An 18,513-nucleotide genomic window follows, 5' to 3' on the forward strand; every position below is an offset into this window, starting at 1 on the left:
TTAAAAGAATACTAAAACTACAAAAAATGACATAAAAACTAATAGGTTATATTATGTAATAGGTTATAATACAACATGTCAACAAACCAGATACTCCTTATTTAAGTTGGTAATCATTTATAAATGCAATTGTTCTTACAATAGATAAAACCAAAGCACTTTACATCTACCTACTTAGGCTGGAGGAGTGGTGCCATCGAAACCGCACTCCCTTCATTGCCACATATATGCCACATCATTTTTTACCACAAAATATGGTTCCTTGTCACACCCAAGGAGTGGTGCCACACTTGTTTTTTTTTTTTTTTTTTTTTTTTTTTTTTTTTTTTTTAATAAATAAAAACTTTAGTTTTAATTAAAAACATATTATTTCATTAATTAAAAATTAAACTCATTAATTAAAAATAAAACTCATATTAAAAAAATTCCTAAAAATTAAAAAAAAAATCCTATGACCCATTTGTTTCATCACTTGAACAAATATAAGTGTTTAAAATAGGAATAATACAAATTAAAAAAAATTAAAACTATTTAAAAAAAATTAAAACAGCAAAATAAATATTCCTTGGTTTGTCTCATTTGTCGGTTTTGTAGCCCAAGAAAATGTTTAAACGAGCCAAAGTATGAGAAATAATGCAGCAAAAGAGAGAGATTACTGAAAGAGAATGTGCGGTAGTAGGGAGTCGTGGAAGTGGAGAGTAAAAGTGATTTTTACTTCTTTACAAGGGATCTAGGTGCAGTTTGTTTTTTTGAAGCCAAAATGTCTGCAGTCTGCGGACCACATCTGCAAGCCTCTACGGCAGAAGAGGTGGACCAAATGTCTGCAGTCTGCAATAAGAAGACTGTTTGTTTTTAACGTCTGCAGCTATTGAAATAAATTAATTTTTCAAACTTAATTCCATATCATAAACATTAAAAATGTATTTTCAGCAAAAAGAGAAAGAAAAAAAAAACAAGTGGTTTTTTTTTTTTTTTTTTTTTTTTTTTTTTTTTTTTTTTTTTTTAGGTTAAAATGAAGTCTGAAGACCTTTGAAGACAGTGGCTCATGTCTGCGCCAGGAAGACCTCGCGCAGACGTTTTTTGGTCTGCGGACTTCCAAAAAACAAACACTCTGCGAGGGCATATGTCTGTGCGGCGCAGACAAAAGTGGTTGCGCAACTCTTCACAAAAAAAAAAACAAACAACCCCTTAGTCTCAAACCACACACAAGGGATTGTGTGCCACAAGCTGAGGTGGCAAAATCATGGGTGCTACCGCACCCACTTCCTCCGGTCTTATACCTCAATGTTATACCGTATTGTGACATGTTGCAATTGTTGTTACTTTTGATTTAATTATAGTTTGTTTTAGTTAGATTGAAACAATATATTTTTTTAATTGTAATACGATCATTTTAACATTATTAATATATCAAAATTATTATTATTATTATTATTATTATTATTTTATAAAAGAAGAATAACAATAATCAAAATTTTTAAATAATGAATTATATAAAATTGTTATTGATAAGAAAGAGAGCACCCATTAAAATTGCTCTAGTAAATTTCATTTTCTGGTGGGGACATTGATTTGGACACTCGTACCCAGAGGTGGTCTTCTAACAGTAATATTCGTCAGCTAGCCGCATTATGTATGCCACGTATATGGATATCACACTACAAGAATCATCCATGTGGGCCCATCTATACCGATCAACACCACTCATCTCGTAGTCTACCAAAACTTCTGGCCCAATCATCTCTTCAATATTTTGAATCCGGATAAAAAATCTCAATACCATAGCTTTTTTATTAATTACTTCATTTTCGATGTACTCATGTTTTAAACTAGCGATATTAATAAATAAAAAAGACAAAACTTCATTGATGGTATATGATTGAAAGGTTTTCAATAATGGTCTTTTTTATTTATTTATTTAATATGTGTGATATAATTTTTAAGGTTTATGTCATTTTTGTCACTTAACTTTTGTTTTTTTTTTCATTTGGTCACTTAACTATTTTTAAGTTTTTAAAAGGTCATCAAACTTTTGATTTGTACTCATTTAGTCACTTAACTTTTGATTTGATCACATTTAGTCACCCAACTTTTAGATTTATGCTCATTTAGTCACCTAATTTTTAAAATTGTGCTCATTTAGTCATTAAACTTTTAAAAAAAATTAAAAGTTTAGTGACTAAATGAACACAATTTTAAAAGTTTGGTGACTAAATATGACCAAAACAAAAGTTAAGTAATTAAATGAGAACAAAGCCAAAAAATTGATAACATTTTAAAACTTAAAAAGAGTTAAGTGAGCAAATGAGCACAAAACCAAAGTTAAGTGACCAAAAATGACCTAAACCCTAATTTTTAATTTATATCGTGGTTGGTCTTTTATCTATATAAAATATTTTTTATAGCATTTTTATTTTATATATATATATATATATATATATATATATATATATATATATATATAAACTAATTTTAACATAAGAAAAATGAAAAAGAAATAAAAAAACCTATATTTGGTCCCACTTCTCTCTCTCTCTCTCTGTCTCTCTTTCTCTCTCCAAACCCTTTTGTTTTTGTCTCCTCTGAATCCTAATTTGGAAGAAGATTCTCGAATTCAAAAAATTGTTCATTCCACCATTTTCATTATCTTTCACCATTACCACAATATAGATACAACAATAGAAACACAAATCACATAAATGATTTATGATTTCGAAAAAAACCCATATACATTTTTTGATGGTTGGGAGATAAATCAGTTTGCTCCAGGCCTTGCATCCCCTAAACGAATGTTGCAGGTTTGTTTGGAAATGGAACTCATACCCATTGCATCTAAATTCATGTATGAATTGATTCAAAAGGAGGGCTTCTCTTCCGTCAATAAGCAATCTTACGACCCTAAACCTTGTCGAAAACAAGTTTTTTGGTGATATTCCGGTGAACATTAGAAACCTGAAAGCGATATCAGTTCCGAACTTGAGTAGGAATGAATTTTAAGGTAAGATTATGGGAAGCATTGGGAGACTTTACAAACTCAGTACTCTTCATTTGAGTAAACAAAATCTTACTCGAGAGTTACCGTTGGATCTCTTTGGCTTACCTAGTCTCCAAGTGATTGCTTTCAGCCTCCTACTTGGATTGTGGCCTTGGAGATGAACCGGTTGCAGGATTTGGTAGCACCCATGTGTATTGCAACTACTAGATACACAAAAAAATGTATTGCATCCTTCAAGTCTTCCAAGAAATGTATTTAAGGAAACAAACAGACACACACACCTTCAAATTGACGATGAACATATATATATATATATATATATATATATATATATACACACACACTCTCTCTCTCTCTCTCTCTCTCTAGTATCAATTTGAAGTTGTATGTGTATATGTGTGTGTTCACTTTGTTCATCCATGGAGAAGCTCTTGAAATCAATATTTTCCAACCTTAACAAAACGCAAAACTCGATTTACAGGTTTATGTTCATTTATGAACATAGATATATTAAATTGATTTGTGCGTTTTTCTAAAAACTCGTTTAAGAAATTGAACGTTTTCATATGTGTGTGCATGTTTATGTTCCAAAATTGATCTCTGTGTCTTCAGAACGTGATTTTTTCAACCGATTTTCAGAAGAAATCAATTTATGGTCATCATTTTCATCATGTATGTTAAAGTGTGTTCATTATGTTTCATAATGAGGTATATACTAGTTTGGTTATTTAACCTCTATCTCGTTTGGCCCAGCCGAACCACTAATACACTTATCAGGCAACCTGAACCTACTACCGCATAAACACGATGTCAAGTCGAAGAAGTGAGAAGTCGAACCATCAGAAAGTAAGAACTTTCATGAATACCGGTTGTCAAGGTCTAGATCGATAAAACCTCGATATTACCAACAAACAGGGTATAAATATCCATTAGAAATCGTAACAGTACACTCTTTCTATCGGAAGTGACTACTGACCGTTCTAGGTATACCCTTTTGTACCTTCAATAAAGGAAGCATTAATGACGACTAGACGGTACTTGCCCCATCCAGCTAAGAAGGACACTTCCGGATAAACTAAGTATAAAGATCGAAAACGAGGATGACACAAGGTACGCATAATCATATACATTTCAAATATTATCGAGAATTCATCTATGTTGGAAGTTAATCCAAATTGCAGCTAAGACTTGGTCATTTTATCTTTCCTGTTTTGTTGGACCTATCTGAATGTGTTTTCAGTATTTTTAGGAGTCAAAATAGTTAGTGGTTAGTTGCTACAAAGTGGTAGATAATGGTCCTAGTTTTATGGAGTTTTTTAGTATTTTATTTGCTCTTGTATTCCGTTTTTTCAAGTCAAGAAATACAGCAGAAAATTTGGCCCAAAGTATCCATGCGGTTGATCCCTGTTCTACTCTCTTCTAGTTTTTCTTCTTCACAGAAATGACAACACTTGGTTTGCTTTCACGTGGTATCAGAGCTAACCAGGTTGCTCTCCAGTTTGAAGTTGGTATATGCCAAAATACACCTATGGATGGAAAGAAGCAAGATGGTCAGATTACTCTTCATTACCCGATGTTAGCCAAGAACAACTACACCGCATGGGCCATAAAAATGAAGGTCTTCATGCAAGCCCAAGGAGTTTGGGACGCGGTAGAGCCCTCAGATCCGAAAGTAACTTTGAAAGAGAGGAAGGATAAGATGGCAATGGCTGCCATTTATCAAGGTATCCCGGAAGAGATGTTGTTATCATTGGCGGAAAAGAAATCAGCAAAGGAAGCATGGGAGACATTGAGAACAATGTACTTGGGTGCTGATCGTGTGAAGAATGCTAAGATTCAGACATTGAAGGCAGAATTCGAGTGTCTAATGATGAAGGAGACATGGTGTATTGATGATTTTGCAATGAAGTTGAACAACATTGTAAACAACATCAGAGCCTTGGGAGAAACAATAGAAGAGTCATATGTGGTTAAGAAATTCCTAAGAGCAGTCCCTGCGAAATTCTTACACATAGCTTCTACTATTGAGCAATTTGGTGATCTCGACACTATGTTGGTTGAAGAGGTGGTAGGAAGACTTAAAGCTCATGAGGAGCGTGTTCACGGGCAAGTTGATAACGTCTCTACCCAGCTACTCCTGACTCAAGAGGAATGGAAATCAAGAAGTAAGAAAAAGGAAGAAGGACAGTCGTCTTCTGGTGGTAAATCCTACCATCAACAACAAAATAGGAACTTTAACAGAGGACGAGGTAGGGGCCGAGGAAGACCAAGTAGCGGAAGAGGTGGCCGACATAATTGTTCACATTAGCAAAATCATGAACATAACGGTTCACATCAACAAAATCGTGAACAAGGACGAGGTGTTGGTGGGAGTCGTGACTGTAGCACACTTAGATGCTACAACTGTGATGATATTGGCCATTTTGCATCAGAGTGTCGTAAGCCTCGGCGTGAGAGAAATCTACAGGAAGCACTCTTGGCACATACTCATGAAGATGAACCTACTCTTCTCATGGCAGCTTGCATGGAAGAGGTTTCTGATGTAGTGTTGCTACATGAAAAGTATGTGAACCCAAAGCTCCGGCCACAAGAAGATAAGTCTGTCAAATCCAATTTGTGGTGCTTGGATAATGGCGCTAGCAATCACATGACAGGTCAGAGATCAAAGTTTAGAGATCTGGATACAAGCATCAAGGGTCGAGTGAAGTTTGGTGATGACTCTGTGGTTCGTATCGAGGGCAAGGGTTCAATTCTATTCCAGTGTAAAAATGGCGAACAAAGGTTGTTACGAGATGTGTATTTTATACCAAACTTATGCAATGACATCATAAGTTTGGGTCAACTTGCAGAAGGCGGTAATAAGGTTTTCAGGGATGGGGAAATATTATGGGTATTTCACAGGCATTGGAAGCTTCTTATAAAGACGCGTCAATCCCCGAACAGGTTATACAAAGTGACCCTAGAAGAATGTGAGCATGTGTGTTTAATGGCCAAGATGGATGAGGCTGCATGGTTATGGCATGATCGTCTTGGTCACGTGAATTTTGGAGCTCTCGAGTCAATGGTAATAAAGAATATGGTGCATGGCCTTCCTATGATACATCACCCAACTCAACTATGCGAAGGCTGCTTGGCAGGTAAACAAACAAGAGATCCGTTCCCCACACAATCCACTAGCAGGTCCAAAGTTTCACTTCAGTTAGTACATGCTGATCTTTGTGGCCCGATCTCACCACCAACGAAAGCTGGGAATAAGTATTTTCTATTAATGGTTGATGATTATAGTCGAGCTATGTGGGTTTACCTGTTGAAAAACAAAAATGAAGCCTTGGAAGCCTTTAAAAAAATGCCAAGTAGCAGTTGAGAATAGAGCTTATCAGAAGATCAAAACACTTAGAACTGATCGAGGTGGTGAGTTCATATCACATGAATTTACAAGCTATTGTGAACGGGTCGGGATAGCAAGGCAATTTACTGCACCATACAACCCGCAACAAAATGGGGTGGCTGAGGGACGAAACCGAACAATTGTTGACATGGCTCGGAGCATGTTGAAGAACAAGGATTTACCAGGTTACTTGTGGGTGAAGCTGTGAGACATGCAGTGTATGTCTTAAACCGACTCCCGACCAAAGCACTAACAGATTGTACTCCATATGAAGCCTGGTCAGGTACTAAACCAAATGTTGATCACATTAGAATTTCTGGTTGTGTAGCTCACATGAAGGTCCTTAAACCACATTTAAGAAAACTCGATGATCGCAGCAGAAAGGTGATTTACTTGGGTATAGAACCTGGTACTAAGGCACATCGGTTGTGTGATCCCGAAACTGAGAAGTTACATGTTAGTAGAGATGTGAAATTTGAAGAGAACATAAGTTGGTCTTGGTCAGATGAAGGTGGAAACAAAACTGATCAGTTCACATCATCATTCACTGTACATAGTTTTGGTTATTCAAATCCCAATCACGAGACACAACCACCCATAAAACCACCAGGTACTTTTACACCTTATAGGAGAATTTAGATGTCCATGGCATGACTTCAATGCAATCAAGTGAAACAAGCAACTCCACTACACCCCATCATGATGACTCCTTAACTAGCGAATCAAGTGATTGTGGACCGCAAGGATACAAATCACTTGCTGATGTCTATGCACGAGCCGAGGTAGTAGATCTCGATGATGAATTGCTCCTGATTGATGAAGATGAACCCATTAATTTTTTAGAAGCAATGAAGAGTGTAGAATGGGAAGATACCATGAAGAGTGAACTTGGATCAATTGAAAAGAATCACACCTGGGAACTCTGTGATCTTCCACCGGGGCATAAAGCAATTGGGTTAAAATGGGTTTTTAAACTCAAAAGAGACTCGAAGGGAAATGTGATTAAGCATAAGGCATGACTTGTCGCAAAGGGCTATGTTCAAAAACAAGGGATCGATTATGAAGAAGTGTTTTCCCTGGTTGCTAGAATGGAAACTATCAAGTTGTTACTTGCTCTTGCTGCAACACGAAGTTGGGAAGTTCACCATCTCGATGTAAAATCAGCTTTCCTTGATGGAGAGCTGGAGGAGGAAGTTTATGTAAGCCAACCAGAGGGGTTCTTGAAGAAGGATCAGCCCTCAAAGGTATACAGATTATCCAAGGCGCTTTATGGTCTTTGCCAGACCCCGAGAGCATGGAACACTCGTTTGGACAAGAGTTTAAAAACTCTTGGTTTTACCCGTTGTCCTCAGGAACATGCAGTATACTTAAAGCAAACATGTGATGAAACTTTAATTATTGGAGTCTACGTGGATTACTTGATAATCACAGGTACAAACTTGGGGGTGATCCGAGAATTTAAGAAGCAAATGCAACAATAGTTTGAGATGAGCGACCTGGGTCCACTTTCTTGCTATTTGGGCATCGAAGTAAAGCAAATGAAAGATTGTATCATGTTAAGCCAAGCGGGTTATGCGAAAAAGCTTCTTGACAAAACGGGAATGACAGATTGCAATCCCACCAAAATCCTGATGGGGCCAAAGTTGCAAATTAGCAAAAATGGTGAAGGAGAACCTGTAAACCCAACCGAGTATAAAAGCAGTGTTGGAAGCCTGCGGTATCTTCTCCACACTCGACTCGATATATCTCATTATGTTGGAATTGTTAGCAGGTATATGGAGCAACCCACGACTCAACATTACAAAACCGTAAAGCAAATTCTACGATACATAAAGGGGACTCTCAACTTTGGGTTGGTTTATACAAAGAAGGATACAATGGAGACCTTAGTGGGGTTTACCGATAGTAATTTACAAGGAGACATTGATGATAGAAAGAGTACGAGTGGAATGGCGTTTTACTTCAACAACAACTTGGTCTCCTAGTGTTCACAAAAACAGAAAAGTGTTGCACTTTCTTCATGTGAGGCGGAGTTTATCGCAGCTACGAGTGCAGCATGTCAGGGTATTTGGTTACGAGCTCTACTCAGCCATCTAACCAAACGTCAACTTGATCCCGTCGTTCTCTACGTAGACAACAAGTCTGCGATTTATTTGATGAAAAACCCCATTTTTCACGGGAGAAGAAAACATATAGATAGCCGGTTCCACTTCATACGTGACCGTGTTGAGAAAGGAGAGATTGTGGTCAAACATGTACGAAGCGAAGAACAACGTGCAGATGTCTTGACTAAATCATTGGCAATAGTCAATTTCAATGGAATGAGGGAGCTTCTAGGAGTCAAAGATGTCGAACATGCAACCTTGGATTAGGGGAGCATGTTGGAAGTTAATCCAAAATTGCAGCTAAGACTTGGTCGTTTTATCTTTCCTGTTTTGTTGGACCTATTTGAATGTGTTTTCAGTATTTTTAGGAGTCAAAATAAGTAGTGGTTAGTTGCTACAAAGTGGTAGATAATGGTCCTAGTTTTATGGAGTTTTTTAGTATTTTATTTGCTCTTGTATTCCGTTTTTTCAAGTCAAGAAATACAGCAGAAAATTTGGCCCAAAGTATCCTTGCAGTTGATCCCTGTTCTACTCTGTTCTAGTTTTCTTCTTCACAGAAATCACAGCACCTGTTTTGCTTTCAATCTAATCGACGACTAATTTGATCATCTATAAACTCAATGCTCTTCATTTGAGTAACCTGAATCTTAACAGAGAGTTTCCATTGGATATTTTTGGCATACCTAGTCTCCAAGTGGTTGATCTCAATCTCCAACTTGGATTGCGACCTTGGAGATGACCCTTTTTAGGATTTGGTAGCACCAATATGAATTGTAGTTACTGGATACACAAAAATCATGTTTTACATCCTTTAAGAATTTTTAGAAATATATTTATGGAAACACACACACATACACACCTGGAAATTAATGATGAATAGACATACACACACCATAATCAATTTGAAGGTGAATGTGCGTGTGTGTGTGTGTGTTAACTTTGTTTATCTGTGGAAAAGCTCTTGAAATCCACACTTTCATGCCCTGATAAAACCCAAAAATCAGTTAGCAGTTTTGTCTTAATCGGGTTCATCTCTGAACCTAGATATATTAAACTGATTTGTGTGTGTTAGCAAAAACTCGTTTAAGAAATTGAAGATCTTCATGTGCTTGTGTGTGTTTATTTTTTCCATTAATGATTTTTGTGCCTTCAAAACATGATTTTTAATTGATTTCTGGAAGAAATCAATTTTATGGTTATCGTGTTCATCATGTATGTTAAAGTGTTTTCATCATGTTCTCTAATGAGGTATATACGAGTTTGGTTATATAACCTCCATCTAGTTCGGCACAGCCGAACCACTAATATGCTTATCAGGTAGTCTAACCTACCCTAGCACAAATACGATGCTGAGCCGAAGATAATAGAGGCCGAACCATCAGAAAGTAAGAATGGTCATGAATACTAGTTGGCAAGGTCCAGATCGATAAAACCTCAATATTTCCAACAAACAGGTTGTAAATATCCTTTGGAAATCATAAAAGTACACTCGTTCTATTGGAAGTGACTTCTTGTCCTTTTAGGTACACCCTTTTGTACCTTCGTCAAAGGAAGCATTAATGACTACTAGACAGGAGTTGACCGGTCCAACTAAGAAAGAAGCTTCCCGATAAATGAAGTATAAAGATCGACAACAAGGATGACACATGAACAAACATAATCTTACCAGCGAGTTGTTGTTGGATCTCTTTGACTTTACCTAGTCTCCAAGTGATTGATCTCAGTCTCCAACTTGGACTGCGACCTTGGAGGTGAACTGGTTGTAGGATTTGGTAACACAAGTTTGTATTACAGCTATTAGATACACATAAATCATGTATTGTAGCCTTTAAGTCTTCCAATAAATGTATTTATGGAAATAAACACATACACACCTGCAAATTGATGATGAACACACACACGTAGTCTTAAATCAATTTAAAGGTGTATGCATGTGTGTTGGGGGGGGGGGGGTGTTCACTTAATTTATCTATCGAGAAGCTCTTGAAATTGACACTTTCTAGCCCTAACAAAACCCATAAATCGATTAACAGGTTTGTGTTCACCGTGTTCATGTATGAACCTAAATATTGTAACATCCTGAAAACCATGATAAATTTGTTTTTTATTTTTACAAAAACATTTCCACAACAAACCATAGATGAACAAGCATTATTTACAAATCACATCCCAGAAAATCAAAATATCAAGTCAATCTTTCAAAATATACACTACAAGAAAAACGCGATTTTGCTACAGAAGGAATCCGTTGCGAAAAGCTGAAATTCCGTTGCAAAAGACGAATAGCGACAAAATTTGCAACGACCTATTTTCGTCCCTAAAAACTCCATAGCAAGGGGTTTGCAATGGAAACGATAATTCTGTCACAATTGTGACAACGGAATGAAATCCATGGTAGATGGTATTCCGTCGTGTGTTCTGTAGTAGGTTTCCATCACAAATTCCATGGTAGTTCTTCCGTCACAAATTCCGTTGTAGTTAATCCCTAGCAAAATCCGTGGTGATGAATCCCAAGCTAAATCCGTGGTGATGAATCCCTAGCTAAATTCGTGGTGATGAATCCCTGGCAAATTCCGTTTAATCACTTCCTAGGAAATTCCGTGGTCATGAATCCCTAGCAATTTTAGTGGTGTATATATTATATACCAAATTCAATATGGACCGATGGATAATTGATTTATAAATTATATCCAAATAATTTGTAGTAATATATGAAAAACAAAAAAAAACAAAAAAAATCATAACCATCATATCATAAAATAACAAAATAATTATTTATTACATTGAAAAAAAAGTTGCTACTCTAAAAAACATAATCTTCAATAAACATATATCAACTTACTACTCTTGTTGTTTTGTAAAGCCATTAATAAGATCCAATGCTGTTTGAAGTTGTTTTTCAAGATACCTGACCCTTGCTTTGTTTTCCTCTTGTTGGGCGTTCATCATTTCTTTAAGCTCTTCGTTTTGCTGTTGTTGTTTAGCAACAAGCTCCCTCATTTCTTCTATTTCATCATTTTTTTTCGGAATGTAAGTTACATCCGTTTTACCATTCCTATTGGGAACCACCTTTGCAAAAGAGGCTAATCCATAAAGTCTTATCTTTTTTTATCATGACCACCTACAACAGCATAAAATAGCTTGCCCTTGTGACATCCCCAATTTCATGGCCAGAAAAGACCGATTTGTTTATGCTTTGTTTTTAAAATCAGAGTAATCGTTTAAAGAAAATTGTTGCGGAATTTGTCCCCAAAATAAAATAAATATGATAAGAATTTATCAAAGCATTTCTTAAAGAAAAGTATTTTCATTAGATAACAAAATCTCGGGATGTCATGTTCCGATACAGACACATAAGCATAAACAGAACTTACATTTATTTACACTAATGATTTACATCTCCTTTATTCTCTCAATGAAATATGTCTTCGTATTGATACCCATGATACAAAGAAAACTGAGTGGGTCAGGCTTGGGAGCCTGGTGAGCATATAGGGTTTTCAACCCACAATAATACATTTATTATATTCAATTATCAACAATCAACCCAAATACCCATCCCCATTATCTTCTTTATTTATTAAGGTTTTACCCTAAGAATCGATTATACTTTCTTCATTCATTCCTAAGGGATTACCTAAGGAACTAGCACACAGTCCATTTGCTACCACGATTTATACAACAGGCACTACGTCGCATAGTCACCAGGGTTCATACAATTGGCACTACGTCTCATAGTCACCAGGGTTTACACAATAGGCACTACGTCTCATAGTCACCTGGGTTTACACAAAAGGCACGAAGTCACATCGTCACCAAGGTATATCAAATAGGCACGAAGTCGCATCGTCACCAAGGTTTATCAAATAGGCACGAATTCGCATCGTCACCAACTATTCCATCTACCCATGTTCTACCCAACATTTTTGAAGATATAAATACAAACACAATTTAAATCATTTAACACTCGTATAAAAACATCAATTCCAAATCCATCTCAAATAGATAATTAATATATAACACATAGCACGTATTTTATAAAATACTTCATATTTATGTGTAAGATGAAAGTGACTATACACTCACGCATATAAACAACGATATATATAAATATACACATAACATGTATTTTATAAAATACTTCATATTTATGTGTAAGATGAAAGTGACTATACACTCACCTGATCAGAAGATGATCGGGCAGCACTACGGCTTGCAGAAGTAGTGTTTCTCCGTAGATCTGGAAGATCTTCACAAAAACTGGCTCCTCGCGGGCAGCGTTTCGGCTCGGGAATAACGCTCTTCGGGATCCTCGGGGCTTCGGATCTTGCTTCGGGGTTTGGGAATAATACCGGGGCTTCAGGATATGATTGGCATGCAAATCGAGGCAAAAACATAGAGAGAAAGTAAGAAAAATCGCAAGGAAATGGCTGATCTCGAGTTCTATTTATAGGCTACTGGGTCTGGGATTACGCGGGGCGTAATATCAAATTACGCGGGGCGTACTCAGTACGCTAGGCGTACTCGAGTTACGCGGGGCGTACTTTGACGTCACTGCGTGCGTCGACTGGTGGCACTCGAGTATTGGTCAGACAAGTTGCATCCGACTGAGTACGCTGGGCGTACTCAAATTACATTGGGCGTAATTTGACTCGTCGAACTTCTAAATTGCGTAACTTTCGCATACGAGCTCTGTTTTCGACCTTCTTTATATCCACGTGTAGGTGAGACTACGCTCTAGAACTTTCATTTAGACTCCGTTGGCTAATTTTGACTTTATTTTTATTATATTATTTTTAGTAAGCCAGGACTGGAAAACTCCGTTATAAATTCATAGCTTCTTCATCCGACGTCCGTTTTCACCTATCTTTTTATCTTTTCACTACAATTGACGAGATCTTCGATTCTCGTTTAGATTGTTTTGGCTAAAAACCGCTCGATCTCAAATCGAGTATTCGGGCTGCATACTGCTAAGCTGAAACTTAGAAAAATCATAATTTCCTCATACGAAGTCAGATTTGGACATTCTTTTTATGCACGCTCATGGTTTAACGAACTCTACAACTTTCGTTTAGATCACTAAGGCTAAATATCGCTCTAACATAAATTCACTTTTTACGTCATTCAGCGTCGTGCCGGTTCTGTCGCGAAACTTCGACAAGTTATAACTTCTTCGTTATAATTCGGATTTCGACGTTCTTTATATGTACGGAATCCTTGTAACATATACTATAACCTAGTTAAGATTATTCATTCTAAATAATCTTCTATTAGAAACTCATTTTTGACGCTTATCGCCTTTAAATTGACTAGCCATGATCTACGGGCGTTACAGCCCTCCTCAAATTCAACACCTTCAGCTTCCAACTCTTCCCGTTTTTCTGTATAGGCCGCCTACAAAATAAAAATATTATAAGTTAAAAGATATCAAATTTAGGAATGATATTATGGAGTAGCTACAATATAAAAGTTAATTTAAACTGAAATGAATATTACATGAATTTGTCTATCTTTTTCATTTGTGAAAGTGACTCCATCATGATTCTTAGTGTGTGTATACATGAACAATTCACTATGGGGTGGCTCATGTCCTAATTTCCTCTTCTGCATAAATACCATATAAAAAGTCAAATATATAGATAAACATATGCAAACATTGATACGATGTACCATTTAAAAAATTATCAAATCAGAAGCTATCTTCAAATGACATGCGGATCCAACGTTATGTGTGGGTTTTGCTACTCCATCAGCCACACCGTTACGCCTATTCTTCTTGTTCTGCTCAAATTTTAGCTTGTATTCTTGTGTATTCCATTTTAATTTCCTGGAGTTCTAGACTTCCTGTGGAATATGAGCTGGTTTAAAGCCATGTTTGTTTCTTTTTGGGCTCGTCATGTTGAAGAGATATTGACCATAACTTTGTGCCGCTTTCCTTTCCTAAGCTTGCCTCACCAGCAAGTCTATTGTTTCATCCCAACAACATGTTTTCTACACATTAACAATATAAACATAAGTTGAAGTGTAAATGTTTACGAAACAACAATTTATCATATAGTTACCTGAAACTCCTCCCAATATAAGTCGCGCATTTCTTTGCTTACTTGTTCCAAGCGTACCCTTCTGGATCTACCCTTTGTTTAAAGGACTGACTAATAACATTTGCATAAGGGCCTGGTGGCATTAGCCTGCAAGTAATCATGTGATGTTTTTAGTTATAAATTGATATGTAGGTGTAAACCAAAATTTAATACATAAAAAAAAGTTGTAATTAATATTTGAATTGGTAACTCATGTATTTTTCCAAACATGAACATTAAAACGTCTATCTGGTCCATAATCTTCAGAGGAATTGTTTTCACCTTCTACACTTTCAACTACAAATCCATTCATGGGTAGCTGTGTTGGTGATGGGGTAGATTTTGGGATAGGTGTTGTTGATGGGGTATATTCTGGGGTAGGTGTTGGGATAGATGTATATGTTGAGGATGTGGTAGTTCCTTTACTTAAGGAGGGTGTGGTAGTTATTGTAGTTGTGGAGGATGGTAGTGTAGATGCAGGTTTTGAGGTTGTGGTAGTAGATATAGGTGTTGATGATGTGGTAGTGGGTGTTGGTGTTGAGGATGGTTTAGATGATGTAGTTTCTGAAGTTTTCGTTATTGATGTCCGTGTTGACGATTGTATTGTTCCAATTTCTGAAGTTTTAAATGTTCTTTTTCTAAGGAAGGTGTGGATGTTTTAAGTGATGCCGAGGAAGTGGTAGTCATGGGTGATGTTAATGATATAGGTTTAAGGGTTTTGTTGGTAGATGTTATAGGTGCTTTGGATGTGGTTGTTGGTATTGGCAAGTCGATTTCTTCATCTTGTAAGTGTTTGTTTATGAATTTTGCAGCAGAAATCCTGTTGCGTTTCACAACTTGTGGTGCAATGAATTTAGTTAGCTTCACACCGGATGCTCCTTTTTCTTTTGAGGTCGACATCTTTCTGATACAAACAATAAAAATAAATTATATATGAAGGCATTGCTTTGCATGCAAACTATTTAATACAATCAAAACCAATTTACATGAAGATGATCAGAGAACAAAAAACGATCGATCATCACGATAACAATAAATTAAATTAAAATAAATTTTAGATGAGTGACAACCTATATCGCCAAAGTCAGTGCACAAACATATAACGAACAAAGATTTCAAGCAATAAGCCGCCGGAGATGATGATTACAGAAAATGTAAACCCTATGTCTAATCAGCAATTAATTACCGTAATATGCAGCATAAACGTGTGTAGGTTGGAGGGAAACAAAATGTGAAATACTTGGAACCTCCGCTAATAAAAAATTCAAACTGTGTTAATTACCAGTAAATATTAAGTAATTCAAATTTATTTAAAGTAGATACAGATTGACAAATAGAATATATACATATAAATAACATCAAGAAAGAACATAGAGTAACGATGTGTTCATAGTATAATTTTAACTTAAAATTATATACGAGGACAAAACATTAAAAAACTATACCTCTTTATGCATTTCTAATTAACCGAAATTTATATACAAAAGACGTACGGGTCATGTTAATATATATGGTAGTGGCTTATTGTGTCCATGGTTGACATATGAGCCATTGGTCAACATGGTAGTTGCTTAAGGTGTCCATGGCTGACATATGGATGACATATGGGCCATTGGTCAACATGGTTGTAGATTATGGTGTCCATGGTTGACATATGGGCGATTGGTCAACATGGTAGTTGATTATGGTGTCCATGGTTGACATATGGGCCATTAGTCAACATAGTTGTTGCTTACGGTGTCCATAGTTGACATATGGGCCATTGGTCAACATGGTAGTTGATTATGGTGTCCATGGTTGACATATGGGCCATTGGTCGACATGGTTGTTGCTTATGGTGTCTATGATTGACATATGGGCCATTGTTCAACATGGTAGTTGATTATGGTGTCCATGGTTGACATACGGATGACATATAGGCCATTAGTCAACATGGTTGTTGCTTATGTTCTCCATGGTTGATATATGGGCCATCGGTCAACATGGTAGTTAATTATGGTGTCCATGATTGACATATGGATGACATATGGGCCATTGGTCAACATGGTTGTTGCTTACGGTGTCCATGGTTGACATATGGTCCATTGGTCAACATGGTAGTTGACTATGGTGTCTATGGTTGGCATGTGGTTCATTGGTCAACATGTTTGTTGCTTATGGTGTCCATGGTTGACATATGGGCCATTGGTCAACATGGTAGTTGATTATGGTGTCCATGGTTGACATATGGATGACATATGGGCCATTGGTCAACATGGTTGTTGCTTACGGTGTCCATGGATGAAATATGGGCCATTGGTCAACATGGTAGTTGAATATGGTGTCCATGGTTGACATATGGGCCATTGGTCAACATGGTTGTTGCTTATGGTGTCCATGGTTGACATATGGGCCATTGGTCAACATGGTGGTTGATTATGGTGTCCATGGTTGACATATGGATGACATATGGTCCATTGGTCAACATGGTTGTTGCTTATGGTGCCCATGGTTGACATATGGGCCATTGGTCAACATGGTAGTTGATTATGGTGTCCATGGTTGACATATGGATGACATATGGGCCATTGGTCAACATGGTAGTTGCTTATGGTGTCCATGGTTGACATATGGGCCATTGGTCAACATGGTAGCTGATTATGGTGTCCATGGTTGACATATGGATTACATATGGGCCATTGGTCAACATGGTTGTTGCTTATGGTGTCCATGATTAACATATGGGCCATTGATAAACATGTTAGTTCATTATGGTGTCCATGGTTGACATATGGATGACGTATGGGCCATTGGTCAACATGGTAGTTGATTAGGGTGTCCATGGTTGACATATGGATGAAATATGGGCCATTGGTTAACATGGTTGTTTCTTATGGTGTCCATGGTTGAAATATGGGCCATTGGTCAACATGGTAGTTGATTATGGTGTCCATGGTTGACATATGGATGACATATGGGCCATTGGTCAACATGGTTGTTGCTTACGGTGTCCATGGTTGAAATATGGGCCATTGGTCAACATGGTAGTTGATTATGGTGTCCATGGTTGACATATGGATGACATATGGGCCATTGGTCAACGAGGTTGTTGCTTATGGTGTGTGTGGTTGACATATGGGCCATTGGTCAACATGGTAGTTGATTATGGTGTCCATGGTTGACATACGGGCCATTGGTTAACATGGTAGTTGCTTATGGTTTCCATGGTTGACATATGTGCCATTGGTCAACATGGTAGTTGATTATGGTGTCCATGGTTGACATATGGATGATATATGGGCCATTGGTCAACATGGTTGTTGCTTATGGTGTCCATGGTTAACATATGGGCTATTGGTCAACATGGTAGTTGATTATTGTGTCCATGCTTGACATACCGATGACATATGGGCCATTGGTCAACATGGTAGTTGATTATGGTGTCGATGGTTGACATATGGATGACATATGGGCCATTGGTCAACATGGTTGTTGCTTACGGTGTCCATGGTTGACATATGGGCCATTGGTGAACATGGTAGTTGCTTATGGTGTCTATGGTTGACATATGGGCCATTGGTCAACATGGTAGTTGATTATAGTGTCCATGGTTGACATATGAATGACATATGGGCCATTGGTCAACTTGGTTGTTGCTTATGGTGTCTATGGTTGACATATGGGCCATTGGTCAACATGGTAGTTGCTTAAGGTGTTTATCGGTTGACATATGGGTCATTGGTCAACATGATGGTTGGTTGTGGTGTCCATGGTTCACATATGAGCCATTGGTCAACATGGTAGTTGATTATGGTGTCCATGGTTGACATATGGATGCCATATGGTCCATTGGTCAACATGGTTGTTGCTTATGGTGTCCATGGTTGACATATAGGCCATTGGTCAACATGATAGTTAATTATGGTGTCCATGTTTGACATATGGATGACATATTGTCCATTGGTC

At 37.1% G+C, this 18,513-nt stretch overlaps 1 protein-coding gene across 1 annotated transcript; it reads left to right on the forward strand.

The window, feature by feature from the left end:
* Positions 1-4,436: 4,436 nt before the first annotated feature.
* Positions 4,437-6,319, forward strand: LOC111897465 (uncharacterized). Its single transcript, XM_023893426.1, has 3 exons — positions 4,437-5,244; positions 5,428-6,059; positions 6,281-6,319. Exons 1-3 carry the CDS (start codon positions 4,437-4,439, stop codon positions 6,317-6,319), a joined length of 1,479 nt encoding a protein of 492 aa, XP_023749194.1.
* The last annotated feature ends 12,194 nt before the right edge of the window (positions 6,320-18,513 follow it).

The sequence above is a fragment of the Lactuca sativa genome, chromosome 2 (assembly GCF_002870075.4).
Source record: "Lactuca sativa cultivar Salinas chromosome 2, Lsat_Salinas_v11, whole genome shotgun sequence".
Classification (NCBI taxonomy): domain Eukaryota; kingdom Viridiplantae; phylum Streptophyta; class Magnoliopsida; order Asterales; family Asteraceae; genus Lactuca; species Lactuca sativa.